Source organism: Cariama cristata, unplaced genomic scaffold, assembly GCF_000690535.1.
Source record: "Cariama cristata isolate BGI_N322 unplaced genomic scaffold, ASM69053v1 scaffold7009, whole genome shotgun sequence".
Lineage (NCBI taxonomy): Eukaryota > Metazoa > Chordata > Aves > Cariamiformes > Cariamidae > Cariama > Cariama cristata.
Genome location: NW_009637316.1, coordinates 28366 through 43041, shown reverse-complemented (window position 1 = coordinate 43041; position 14676 = coordinate 28366). Strand labels below are relative to the sequence as shown.

At 37.9% G+C, this 14676-nt stretch overlaps 1 protein-coding gene across 1 annotated transcript in view; it reads right to left on the bottom strand.

The window, feature by feature from the left end:
- Positions 1-2163: 2163 nt before the first annotated feature.
- The window catches only part of CACUL1 (CDK2-associated, cullin domain 1), a gene marked incomplete at its 3' end in the record, with an annotated part of 39376 nt that continues 26863 nt past the window's right edge, over positions 2164-14676 (bottom strand). The window contains exon 6 of the mRNA XM_009708277.1: positions 2164-2253. Coding sequence (XP_009706579.1) covers positions 2164-2253 — 90 coding nt within the window. The remainder of the gene's footprint in view (positions 2254-14676) is intronic.

Here is a 14676-nt window from a genome sequence, read left to right as displayed (position 1 = left end):
ACTCGATCCCCTCGTCCAGATCATTGATCTCATCCAGATACTAAACAGAACTGGCCCCAATACCAAGCCCTGGGGAACACCACTGGTGACCGGCCACCAACTGGATTTAACTCCATTCACCACCATTCTTTGGGCCCAGCCATCCAGCCAGCTTTTTACCCAGCAAAGAGTACGCCCACCCAAGCCACAAGCAGCCAGTTTCTCCAGGAGAGTGTCGTGGGAAACGGTGTCAAAGGCCTTACTAAAGTCTAGGTAGACCACATCCACAGCCTTTCCCTCATCCACTAGGTGGGTCACCTTGTCATAGAGATCAGGTTAGTCAAGCAGGACCTGCCTTTCATAAACCCACATTGACTGGGCCTGATCACCTGGTTGTCCTGTACGTCTAACAGCTGTCAAATACTTTCAACTTGAAGAGAAAATAGAAGAAGAGAAAGAGAAGAGAAAGGCCACGGCCACCAACACATCAGCAATGCATCTCCTTTTGCTCTCTCCACTGCCTGAACAGACACCTCCCAGTGCTGTTCTAATCCCCCAGCACCTCCCACTGGTCACATTTTCTGCTTTACTTCCCCAGTTGTCTGCTCGCCAGTCCCTGATACATCCAATGGAGCATGTCCCACAGAATAAGTGAGAAGCACTACCTCAGAGGAACTCTTGCCCTGATTGTTTCAGAATTCATCCTCAAGAACCAGCACCACCAGAGAACAGCCTTTTGCATCAAGAAGTCTATCCTACGTTCTTCTGGTTGGAGTGACATTGAAGTTCCTCATTTTCTCAGAGGTCGTTCTTCTGGTTGGAGTGACATTGAAGTTTTTCATTTTCTCAGAGGCTGAGAAGTTTGAGGAGCAGGTAATTAGAGCAAATGTGTATCTGTTTAAGCAACAGATTAACGTCAATCACTTGGGTCTTCCTACCCAGCTGTGGAAAGCAGATATCACAAATTGCAGGAACAATTTTTATACTTAAATATCTTACAGACAATTATTCAAAATCTGATTAGGCCCATGATACCAAGCCAAACCAGTATCTGTTGTGTTGTGAAGTAGACAGCATTAGTTGAAATGGAAAGCTGGGAAATCACAAGTACATCACCTACAATATTAAGTGCAGCACAAGAAAACCACACTGAGCTGCTTTCAAAAGAATTATACTTTTATACTTACGCATACACCCTTCTGTTCTTTGGTTCTGAACAGTTTATAAAAATGAAATTAGTATTGCCTTAAAAATGATGGTAGGATGTTAATTTTGCTGTGATAAAAATAATCCTTGCTTACTGAAAGTGCTTTATCCATGCATTTTGTAAATGGAGGGTCCACCACATTCCTGGTTTCTATACATGCTAAACATTGCACTAAAGCTTTTTGTAAAGCTTTCCCATCCTCATTTCTATTTCTATAAACAGGGATTACAAACTAAAAATAGACTGAAGCTCAGAGCCCATCCTTCTCTCAGTCACACCAAGGTAAGAAGAAAGTATCAGCATTGTAAAAGGAAGGGAAACAAGTACCATTTATTTATGGATATTTTGAATACTTCCTGTTTCTAAAGTCTTTTCAAACACAGGCTAGAGCTCTACTCAGTTCTCCAAAACTCACAGAACCAAAGACTGGGGTACAAAATTGATTAAAATCTGCAACACCATTTTCCTCTCAATATAATTGTTATTGCACAAGATGTCGTGATGTACTCATGAGTTAAATTAAGCTCTCTGTGAAATAATGCCAATCAAATAACAGCTTCATAGAAGAAACAGTCATTCATCTCATATCAAAGATCTAGCCATCTGAAGTGTGACTCACAATATAACTTTCACCATTTTAATACTTCTAAACTTCTGCCATGACTGAGTCATTGAACAGCCTTCTTTCTTTATTTCTACAAAGCAAAAGAAATAGAACTTCCCTTTGACTCCAGAGTAGAGGGTTGGGTTGTTTTTTTAAAGTTAATTCAGCATTCACATGGTACCTTGTGCAGGTCACAGAGACAGGCAACAAGAAGAACCAGGGCCTTTGCACAGTAGAACTAAGCATTATGATGAACAGAACACAACACACATTTGTTTGTTAAAAGTGCGAAAGACTGCGACCGCATGCGTATTTAGGAAAACATATCACAACCACAGCATGAGAGACTTCTAGAAACATTTTTCTTTTTTACCTGGTCGTAGTGTATACAGGCCTTTCACAATATTTGCCATGGTTGAAGGAGTTATTTGAAACGGCGTTGACTGAGCTTCCAAAAGTAAAGCTGAAATAAAATTAAGAGAATTAGCAATTTTTCTAATGAAGAAATACAGACTGTTACATTTTTGTATCAAAGAAATACAGTAGTTGTGCTTTTTTTGTTACCTGATGTCCTCACAAAAGAAATAGTCAGGTATCTGATTGACAACTTAATTCTCAAAAGTAATAAACCACCACCTTTAAATAGAAGTATTCTGTTCAAATTGTGTATGATGAAAATGTGAAATAACTTATTTTTCCTCTGTTTTCAGACAGGCAGCAGGAGTTGTAAGGAAAAACCAAGCAAGCGATGGCTCTAAGTATTCAGAGGCAGAACTGAAGTAAACAATTTATTTTTAGAAGCACTCTCGTACTGAGTGTGCTAAGCACCTGGAGATCCACAACTCCTCGCTTTACAGTAGAATCTTGTACATAAAACTAAGGATGGATTGAAAGCCTATGAATGAAGTACAAGCAGTGTAAAAAAAAAAAAGAAAGTAAAAATCAAATAAGAAAAGTTGGTCTTTTAAACACAAGGGAACATTTTTATTTCATTCTTGGTATCTTCTGTAGTAAACATTACAATAATCGCATCTTCCTCTTGTGGAAAAATCTGGCAATAGCACATTTACTGCTTATATTACAATATCCAGGCCTTTATCCTGCCTTGTATTTATCTGAGGTTTGTAGGTACATCTGAATTACAGAAACATCCAGAAAAAAAAAAAAAAAAATCAATACAGTTTAAGCCAACTTCTGTGTCTCAGTTTTTATTCCTCTACAAAGCAGCTGAGCAATATATATAACTGTCCGTATCCACTACGTAGAGGAGAAATGACTCTTACAATTCTACCTAAAGGCCATATCTCTTGTGCTTACATTGTAGAGACTCTGCTTTTTAAGCTTCAGAGCATATTTGGTTGTAGCTTCAGCTTCTGCCACTATAGTACTTACCATAAAAAGCAAAATCTTCAGTAGCATGTTCTTCTTTTTCTGAAACTGTTTAAGTGGCTCATGTAATAGGGAGATTAAAAAAGAAAGCACTTTTTCTAATCTCCAAGTAATCAAAGTTGTTATATTTAACTGTTACAGATGAATTTATTTTACAAAGAACCATCTTAAAAGTGCCTGCTCCTTTCAGCTGAAGCCTTGAGGGGGTGAGAGCCTGTGATTTGTTTTGTAATGACATATTTACAGCCTCTTTCCTAAAGACTTTCTCAAACAGCTCCTTGGCAGCTAAGAAAAGTTGCAAATCATAAAATTAGAAATGGCATAATGCTTTATAAGGAAGATATGCAACAGTAATGCACAATTCAAACAATGTATGTGTATATACATATATATATATTTTTAATGAGACTCTAGCCACTTCAGCCTAACCTTCAACAATAGATTTTCAAAGTGTCCAGAAAACTGTAAATTTGTTCTTCATATGTAGACATCAAATTATATTCCTAAAATATGTGTAGCAAATTATTTAAAACAAGATAAGCCTAGGAATTAACACTTGCATAAAGACCACACGGTCCAGAGTTAAAAATCACTTGAACATTTTGAAAAATGTTAAGAAAATTAAATTAACATAGCTTCTTGAATTTATTCCTGATAAACTGAAAATTATGCTCCCAGTAGTGTCCAGATTATAACTAGCAAAAGCAATTAAAAAAATATTTAAGAAGCTACTTTATATATGTACAGAGCATATTGTTGAAGAGAAAGAAGCTACTCAGAGTTGCTTCGGGGACAAACACGGGCATTAACGGAAGCTGCCCACAACTACATAACTAACTAGAGGGCATCTGACTACTTGGATATCTCTAAGTAAACAGAAAATTGCAAGCCACACATTCCATCTATGGATGAAATCTGAAATACAGTGCCTATACTCTGAGCAGTCGTATGTACTGTCATCTTTCCTTTTTTTTTTTTTTTTTTAAAAATAACAGAGAACAAGTAGAGAGCAGAGAAACAAAAATTTCATTTTATGGTATATATGGATCAAAGAGAAGAGGTGATGAGCACACGAGACTGGCAGCCCACCTCATCCTTCTCAGCCTATGGTATTGGAGATGTGCTAGGGGTGCAAGATGCTCCACCCTGTCTTCTTCCCTTTCCAGCTGATGGAAACCCCCACAGCACTCCCACAAGTGGTCACTTAACACATTCAAGGTCCTGACCAGCAGAAACTATTGCTTGTACAAATAACTAAGAGGATAGTCCACATTTCAAGTATAGTTCACCATTATAAACACACAATATTATTTGTCACTTTTTAAAGGTAATATTCACTTATGAAGCTTGTTTTAATTGTGATCCTTTCAGATAACGTGAACAGATATATTTGCAATATAAAGCAAGTACAATGAGCAGCCACTTGTTTCTGTTCTAGATTACCGATCACATTACCTGGCATTAGGAAGGGATTTCATGAATAAAATCAGTGGAAGAATTCACCTGGAGATCAATCCTACAGAACTATCTTCTTCAACACTTTATTGCAGCTTCAGAAATTAACATTCCTTATCCTTGTTTCTGCAACTGCTTACACCACATGCTACAATATAAATTTAAACAGCTCACTCCTGATTTACATTCAATAAATACAAGCATGATGGTATTATAGTCAACAACACCACAACAAAGTAATGGCACATATTTCCTGTTTCTCAGTAAAGAAAACTAAAAGAATACACTATTCATTAAACCATACAGTACAAACTAATCCAGCCTACATCTTTTCCAAAAGCTAGATATCAATACCTGAAGGATGAATAGCACTGCTGTAGGATATGTGTTTTCAGAATGATTTCCATAAGAATGAAGAAGATTCCTCTCTTTGGAAAGAATCTCAACACAGGTTTATAGACAAAGATGTAAAACTTCTTCACACGCAAATTTATCTTCAGTTTTGCAATGAAACCTACCTAAACATTCAATCCTGTATTACTTCTTAAGAGAGGGCCACTTAAACTCAAGGAACAGAAACAGCTGCGCTAGACATGCTGAAGTTACCTCTGTTGTTGTTTTACAATCTTACAAAAAAGTTCCAAATGTTTAGGCTTTGGCTCTTGCTTTATGAGAATAATTAATGAGACTTTACAACACAGAAGTTGCACAGACTCCCAGCTTCTCCCAGAAGCTCCACCTGCGGCATTTGCAAAGACAGAGCAGGGTGAGGCAGAACAAAACTAAACCTCAGATGAATGACAGTAGTAATGACACTATGATACTATCTGACCACCTCCACAGTGTTTATGAACTAATAGTACATTTTACAGACTAAGTAACCAATGTGTAAAGAAGTTAATTAACCTGTAAATAGTCTTGAAAATAACTCATGGCAGAATCAAAGAGAAGTGTTTTCTCCCATGACAAAATGCTCTAATTGCAGAAAGATACAAGATGCTTTGAAATATTGTTGAACCAAGGTAAGACACAATACCCAGAATGGCCTCAGGATTTTTTTGAGGAACGGTGGATGAATTATATTGAAGTAAGCGAGGTATGAACCTGCAGCACTTCAGGTACTCTGTGTAACCGAGTTACTCCATTATTGCACAGTAACACTGAAGGAGCTTGTCCCTCCGTGAAGGTTTAAGCTACTTCCTAATTACAGGGGGGTACTTGGGGCGAGATCCAGGACCACAGTAATTCCAGGAATAACAGACAGGATCTTAATGAGTTCAAACACACTTGTTCATAACTCAAGGTTCATTTGCAATAATGAAGAGTTAGCTATTCTAAAAAATCTTCTTCTATCCTTCAACATTCCTTTCAAAACAGATTTATTTTGCTTGGCAAAGATGCAATTTTTCTGGCAGAACAGTGACACTTTTGCATGTTAGCCCACAAGATTTTTTTTCTCCTCCCTTTGCAGTAATCTAATAGGACCTCAAAGTAAGATATTTTAACAAATCATACGTAAGCATGGCTTAGGCAGACATGTTCAAAGTTGTAATTATTCAACAATGCACTTAAAAATTATAAAATGCATTCCCATTAAAAGCAACTCCAACAGCTTCCACAACTAATGCGCGAGTCAGCTGCTGCTCTCCAGTCTTCAACAGAAGCAGAACTGATCGCTTAATGATGCTGCAAAGTAAAACAAATGTATTCCAGAGATCTTCATCCCATTATACAAACCGTGCTCTTCAGTACTTAATTCCAATATGTATGCAACATTTATGTTATTTTGCAGAATCACCACTTCACTATTTCCACAGGACTTGAGCCCTTGCACAACTGCACGGGAGATACACAGGGATGCACAGCAGTAACGATGGAGCTATCGCCAGTGCACAGCCTCAATGAAGCTTAAATGGCACAGGCTCGCCCAGTTCTGTCCTTTAGGAATATCATCAGATCACAGGTAGTCAAATCTACAGTATAACAAATTACCTTTCTCTCAACTAAATGATATCGGGTCTGTCTGACCACACATATCCTTCTACTTCACTGTGATAAAATCACATTCACCGTGAACGTGGTTCCTGTATCCCCACCTTTACTCCCAAATCCAGTTCATGCAAACCACTGATTGAACCCCACACGCCAAGAGCAATTAAATAGGAAGGGAACCGCTATGGTTGGCATCAAAGATGTGGCTGTAGGTTTTTGTTGTTGTTTTGGGTTGAGGTTTTTTTTATTTTTGTTATTGTTGTTGTTCTTTGATGTCTTGGGTTTGTTGGGTTTTTTACCTGCTGCCTATTTTATTATTAAATTGACTGACGAAGCTTTATTATATATTACCTTTCCATTACTTTAACCCAGGCACAATTTGTACACGTTAACTATCAATCTAGAACTGCAAAAGCCTTTTGTGTGGAAACTGACCTTCCCTCTCATTTGCAGTTACATCAAACTCCTCGTGATTCTGCATTTTTATTTTCCTTTAAACAGAACTAAAAATAAATTTTTTGCAACTTAAATTCTTCAGAATTTTGTAATGAATTAAAATGTAGATTGGAAAAAAAAGGCATATAAAGTTGTATTTATTACTAAGCATTTGCCACCAGGCATTTAATAAAGTTACAGATTACTTTTCAAATATTCATTACATAGCCCAAAAGCTTTATTAAGTATCTAATAAAAATGCTACAAAATAAAAATTCCAAGTCTTAACCACATGGAAAATATTCAGTGTTGTAACAAGAATAAATATGAAAAACAAAGCTATAAATGTAGAAATACATATTTCTGGACTTCTATAATTGGAAAATAAGGTGATATTTTCACGTTTACAATTTTATGAAGGTTTATTGAAATGGGAACATTATTCCTATTTCTTTACCAAGGAGCCAGATTAAACATGACTCATTACTTGAGACTGTATTTTCCAATTAAAAAATTCCCTTACTTTGAGGTGCTGCAACTTAATCAACAGGAAACAAGAAAAATAAGAAACGTAGCTGCAACTCTTTAAAATAACCTAGTTCTTTGATGAAAAGCGTAGTGCAGTGACAAAATTTGTGTGTAGATTAAGTGTTATTTAAAGAATTTGAGCGTATTCTATAATACTTGGTAACAATACGTACTGTTTCCAATATGGTTACAATACAATTACTTAGCCCTTAGCTGTCAAATTACACCTACCATTTCAGTATTAATGATACCACCCTTAAACTGGTGAGCATGTTATTCTTGATTATTCCATCAGATCTCCAGAGCATAAAGGGTCTAAGAAAGATTAATAGCTACAAAAGCTATCCTTTATAGCCCTTGAGAGTGTAGGGGTACCTGCTGAGGTCTAAGAACAGACTGACATTAACGTGACAATTCAGTGTTTCGAAGAAGGAGGAACAGTCGATTATCCTGCAATAGCAGCATCCCAGCACACTCCTCACATGCTGGAAAAGATGTGGAACATACTGCAGCTGATTTTCAGTATCAATTATTGGTGTCTACCAATATCTGGAATGAAGAAAGGAAGGAAGGAGAGGAAGGAAAATGTTGTTTTTAATGTTAGAATTGGGAATTTGAAATGGAGGTGATAAGATTAAACTATTTGCCTATGTAGAATAAGCCAGAAATTAAACACTGAACAAATTCACAATCCTGTAGATGCATAAAAATCTTTAAAAATTACTTTTAACAAAGAACTTGACAATAAATGCATTCCTTGCCTACATCTCCAAAAAGGACCCTTTATGCTACAAGACTCTCTCGCCCCCAAAACATTTACTGTCAAAAGCTGGTATCTCAACAGACTTATAGCTGGGAAAAGGAGTAAATTAGTTTTTTCTTGTAGTGGAATTTTAACAGAAACCACCCCGTTTTAGTCTGGCATAAATTCACTGGAATGAATCAGTATTTTCTCCTAGTGCTCTGCTACCTTGCTTCATTTTTGAGGCCCTCAGGAAGAAATCTCATTGCATTTTACCTACCCAGACACGTAGGCTAATTCTAAAGAGAGAGCAAGTCACTGCACTGGTAAGTAACTCTGCCTTTTTAATTATTTTTTTTTTTAATTTTTTTTAAGAAATCCACTATTTTATTTTTTTGTATCATTCTTAAACTTAAAAAGCAAGAAACATAGCTTTATGAAGGTGGCAGAGTAAGGTTGTGCAGATTTTCTTCTCATACTGATTTTGCACACTTTAAGGAAAAAAGTAAGCAAAGCAGTGTCTAGAGGCTGAGTAATACCCAATATATTACAGAAGGAAAGAGCCTCAGCAATCAAATGGGACTTTTTTTAAGAATACATTGCTTCTGCCATCACAGCAGTCACTCTGCGTCTCAAAGAAAAAAGAATAGTGATTTCAGATGCTTAAGGGCAGATTCTATATTAATGCTTCAGTTCAGATTAGAAATGTGCTTTTGAAGCAAATTCACTGATCATTCGCACTTACTGCTCCTTGGTTCGTATGACAGAGCTGCCTTAGAGCATATTAACTTAATTCCTTTTGGGCAACGTTAAACCAGATGTGCTTGAACTACTAACTGGCATTCTGTCCACAGGACCAGACATTAGCAAGTGTGAAATAAAACTTTCCAAAATGCACGTAAAGGCAAACGCTGGGTCCTCAGCACCAACTTATCAGTGTTTCACACTCTGTAGATCTGCTCCCTTTACACCCCACCACTTCTTAATGTAGATGGAGCCTAAACCATGCAAGAAAAACCTTCAGCTTTTCCTACAGGGTACATACCTTTCAAGACAGAAACCCATGGTCATCAAACTTCTGCTGCACCAAATCTATAATAACACTCTATGCATTTTTGTCAAGACCAGGATGCTGGGCTACGCTGACTTTTGATCCAACTCAGTACAGCCATTCAAGAAAAGTTCATTTATGAAACTGCTATTTCCTTATGAAACATAAGCATCAGATCTGACATGGAAATGAGAAGCACAAAGAAGAACAACTTCTTGAATGTAAATCCAGAAGGGTAGTATAGAGAAAGGGTGGGGGCAATGCTTTCTGTAAGAAACTGAAAAATAATTAGTGTTTTCCCCTGCTTTTCAGGGTATTTTCTCAGCAGTTTGTCCGTCAAGGCAGTAACAGGTTGCTTCTCAAATGCAGGTTATTTGAGACAGATGTCAAAATGGAGGGGGAAAAAGAAATGCCAGCTCAAGCAGGGAAAAAGTCAATCCAATCCGTCTTTTTCTTGTCTATCCCTGCCAAAGGGCAAGGTAGGGGGAGTGAACAAAAACACCCAACACATCAAAACAAACCCTGTGTTCTCAGTTGTAGATGTATAGCCAGGCTATGAACCTGGCATCAATCACAGCCCTTCTCTCAGCCTTTTGCACTGCTCTTCTTCTCCTCGGGTATTCACAAACAAAAGCCAGATATGGAATTTATTAATGAAAGGCATTATGTCATAGCAGTACACAGCCAAAGAGATGAGGGTCCCCTGCTTCACTGACATCAACAGGCTTCTGGAGGTCAACACAGCAAAACACATCTGCTAAGTATGTAGGTCTGGGTGCCCACAGAGCAACACACCCTCTCCTGCTTACCCAACTGCACAAACAACAGGAAAAATCTCTGCGCAGGAAACATGCTCCCTGCGACATTTATCAACCTCTAACAGCTATAACTAGATTCATTCTCTGTAATTTAGTATTAAATTTGTACCTGCTGCAACCAAAAAGGACAGCAGGACAACTTCATTGTTAGAAAGCTGTTAGCAATCTTTTCCAACTTTCAAGTTAACTTTTCTGGTACTTTTCTGAAAGCATCAACGTAATGGAATTATCTTCCCCACTGTTTATAAAGGAAAACTTTTTCCAACATAAACAGCCTTTCTATTGAACTATAATATACCTCCAACAACAACAACCAAAAAAAATTAAGAAAACAGAGCAGCAAGATCTCTTTATCTCAGCTGAATCCAAGTGACATAACTGGGAAGAAACAAAGCTATCATATGTAAGAGTCTTCAGAGATAAGTTTTTCCCAGTAACTACTTAGAAACTGCTAACACAATGAAATAGACTGTGAGTCCTCCCCCTCCTCCAGGCTTTTTACAAAGAATTTTTTTCTTGGAAAACCATGAGAAAAACTGCTACTTTTGGTGAATATACATGACACATTTTTACACTGGGTTTTAGCTCTGAACTCACACAAGCACTGACATGGAGAACCACATTCAACAATCGCCTACACGCTATTACAATCTACATGCAGATAACAGCTCTGTACGCTCAGGTTTCAGTAGCTGATCCTGTAATTACCTTGATATACATCACGAACAAAAATCTGAGACAGACAGAAGCTGAGAGCTAATGCTTTAATCCTCAACAATCATTTTGCCTATATTTCATGTGTTTTCAAGCTCATGCTCTAGCTCTGAATCAGCTCTGCCTCATTCACAGGCCGTGTTATCACCTTGGATCCTGGTAACAATTTTAAGCCTCATGAAGTCTTGGGCTCTATTTGTTCTATAGCATTTTTGCCATGGCCCAAGAAGTCTCCTTTCCTCTGGATAAAAAGGACCTGTTTCTATGATCTATTCCTGACATAGTAGATCAAAGATGGGAGCATGCAAATATTCACTGCTTACCCTAGTCAATAGGAACAAAACCAGAAGTGTTGAAGCAAACAATCTTCCCTCTGATAGAGTTCACTTGACTTCCTAGTTGAGTAACTTCTGTCCCGAAGTACAGGCAGACGCTCCTTTGGGAAGAACCAGGTTGTACTGAATGATATCTACCAGTACATTGCTCCTACAAGAGTAGAAACTGCTTCCTGAACTCAAAACGCTAACATGGAAGGAAAGACAGAGCTCATACACACAGAGATATAAATGGCTGAAGCACTACAGTGATATGCTAAGGCTACCACTTTTTTGGAAGTGCCATAACCAATCTGATACATCCTACTTCCCCCACAAACAACATCGTATGCAAAGAATAAGCAGAATTTTTCTCCTGAGATTGCCGTCTAAAACTGCTTTCACCTATATGACTAGTTTAAGTTATTGTTGCTTTTCTTCTTATTATCGAGATGTTGAGAACCTCATCAGCCTCCCAGAGCTGGACTCCAGCCTGGCATTCACCTTCCTTTCTTTAGTTTCTGGGAAGAGAACAGGGGTAATTGCAAACTCTTGTAACTGGAAACCAAGTAAATGATCCATCCACCAAGGAGAAACAACAGTGTTCCGTTAATAGTTTTTCTCTTTTGTTGGATTCAAAAGCAAGCTTGTTTTGGGCACTAAGCTGCCAATATCCCAAAAGAGAAGAGTAGCAGTTACTTGCGAATGTTCTCTGCCATTAAATTTTACCTACTGCAAGTACTAGAAGGAGAGAGTTTCAGGAGCTGTTGTTCATTTTCACCACTGAAGACAGCTAAAGTTTGCAATAACTGCCATTCTTCCAGACACACGAGCAAAGAGGCAGGATGTTATCAGGGCACTGAGATTACAGTCCAGGAAACCCAGGTCTAACATACCAGAAGAGACAGTGGCTGCATAAGGAGAAAAAAACATGTATTTCTGAGTTTTTCTGCTTACAAGTCATCTCATGCAGGACTTCAGCAGGAACAAAGAGAACATTCTCCACCACCCCTTCCCCAGTGGCAAGGGGATATTATCTGCATCTTCCCTCCCCTGGCCTCGATTTCTGGAACCTCTTGTAAATAAGATGCTGTATCTTTGCTTGTTGCATTCAGTTAAGTAGTTCTGCACATAGCAACTTCTCCCAAGCCATTTAATACAGCAGTCTTATCAGCAAGAGCCAGCTTTGGCTTTGTAAGGAAAATAATCAGGTTATATTCACTTAGTTCAAACGCAGTCACTTTAATTTGAAGAGTGTTGACTTGATAAATTTGTGAGAGTGTGAAAGTATTTCACAAACACAACTGTGTTCATGCATCTGTGTATTATATTATTTTTTACATATTTAACTGCTCAGAAGTGCTCTAGATAGTAGAGTAGGTTTCTTTAAAAAAAACATTTCCTCTATCAAAAATAAAAAAGGAACCAGATCAGTGTTGGTGCAGGCAAAATTTGCCCACGTAAATCCCACTTGGGCGATATTTCTTCTGTAAATAATGAATTCACACCTTAATCACTCTGTTTTCTGCAACTAAGTGCTCAGGTAAGTGCTTCCACCACATAGCCCATTGCACCAGGAGTTTATTTTGCATCTTCCTGCCTTCAAGCATACAGCACAAGGACCAGGGCCAGCTCAGCCTGTGGGAGCTTGAGCAAGAGCAAACACTAAGGAAGAGATCTGTGCTGCACTGCTTTTCTGAAATTTTTTTTTTTCTGTCTTTTGAAGTGGAGTAGGAACTCTTTCTTAAATCAAATGAACCTGAAATGTACTTACAGGCCTTCCTGAACACAACTTCAAATACAAATGGCAGCTTCCAGACTCTGACAGAATGACAAGATACTATAAACAAAAACCCCTTCATACGAAAAATATAGCAACAAATTGCAAGAGCAAGAGCAGATGCTATTCTTGTTCTCTCAGTCTAGATCACAGACTGATTAAACCGATTTTGTTGTTTGTTTTTTTAAAACAGAGAGAAGGCACGCTGCTTCCCACTGAAGTGGCAGCTGCAGCATCTCTTTAAAAAACAGGCCTGGGATTCCATTTCTCTATACAGATCACAATTTCATTGACTTTAATTTCCTAAGCCTATCCACTCAAAACCTTATTTTTTTCCCCCCTCATAATACAAAAACCACTTTTCTGTTGAACCAAATCTATACCAAATATCAGGAAGCAGTACCATACACTACCAATGATAACGGGAAGTAAAGTAATTAACAAACACTGACTTACATCCTATTTTCATAGAGCCCTCACGCTTCCAAAATTAAGGTAATATTCCTACCTATTATGGTTGGAATTTCAGCAAGCTAGAAAGAACAGTTGAGAATGGCAGAAAATAATACAGCACTAGAACTTTTTCAGCACCTCTACGGTACCGTACCACATGCTATGTGTCTTCAATTATTTCCCAGGAATCTGTTAGTAAGTTTATAATTTATGTAGGTATACTTTAGCTCAATTTAAAGATGCTGTTATCCAAGATTTAACCAAGTCAGATCACAGTAAGGAGTTTATATATGTCAGTAGATATTAGCTTACTTAGGAGTAAGATAAAAACTAAGTAATTTATTTTAATAAATCGATGGTAAGACTCAAACGAAATCCAAGGAAATTGCTCATTAAACAATAGACCCTATATACAGCAACACAGTCGGTGACAGTTTCGTTTTATTTTTCAATGTTTTCTTTTAATTTTACTTCTGCAGCTAATACAGAGATGGGGAGAAGATTTCACATGCAACCGCAGGTCTCTTCCTTTCAATAGTTCATCTGCAATTTCTATTTGATTCTCATATTACCATCCACAGAAAACTAATTACATAGCATCTTATGTTCTAAAGATTTGACCGGTGCTACCTCTGCTTTGTCATTGGAAAAATAATTTAAAAAACTTAATGTTTTCACTGCCTGAAAAATGCACACACTTAATATTAAATGTATTTAATTTTAAGGCAATTATCAGCTGATTTTTCCATGATCCTGTTGCAGCAATCATCTTACCAGGTTTCATGATAGTGTTAAGCCTCTTTGGCACAAAATAAAACATTAGGTCCATGGGTGGGTATTCCTAATTGTCCTGCTATTTCCAAGGTGATCTGATCTGCTACATGGCTAAAAGTTCTTCTTAGAGAGACTTTTCCAGATGGCAAGAACAAGATGGCATCAGACTTGATGATCTCCCATCATTCTAGGGTACCAGGCTCCCTGACCTGAGGGCAGCCACCTTGTTCATCCACCCCTCTCCCAGGATGCCGACTCACAGTGACCTTAAAAAACACAGCAAAGCTCCTTTCCCGCAGCCCTTGGCTGGAGAGAGAAGGGCACTACTACCCAAGTAAAGACAAAAGGAGAAATATACTCAACTCTAATCGCCCATCGTTTGGTCTCCACTTAGCACACAGGTAGCAATTGCTTCAGAGAAAAGAGGAGGGGAGCAGCTAG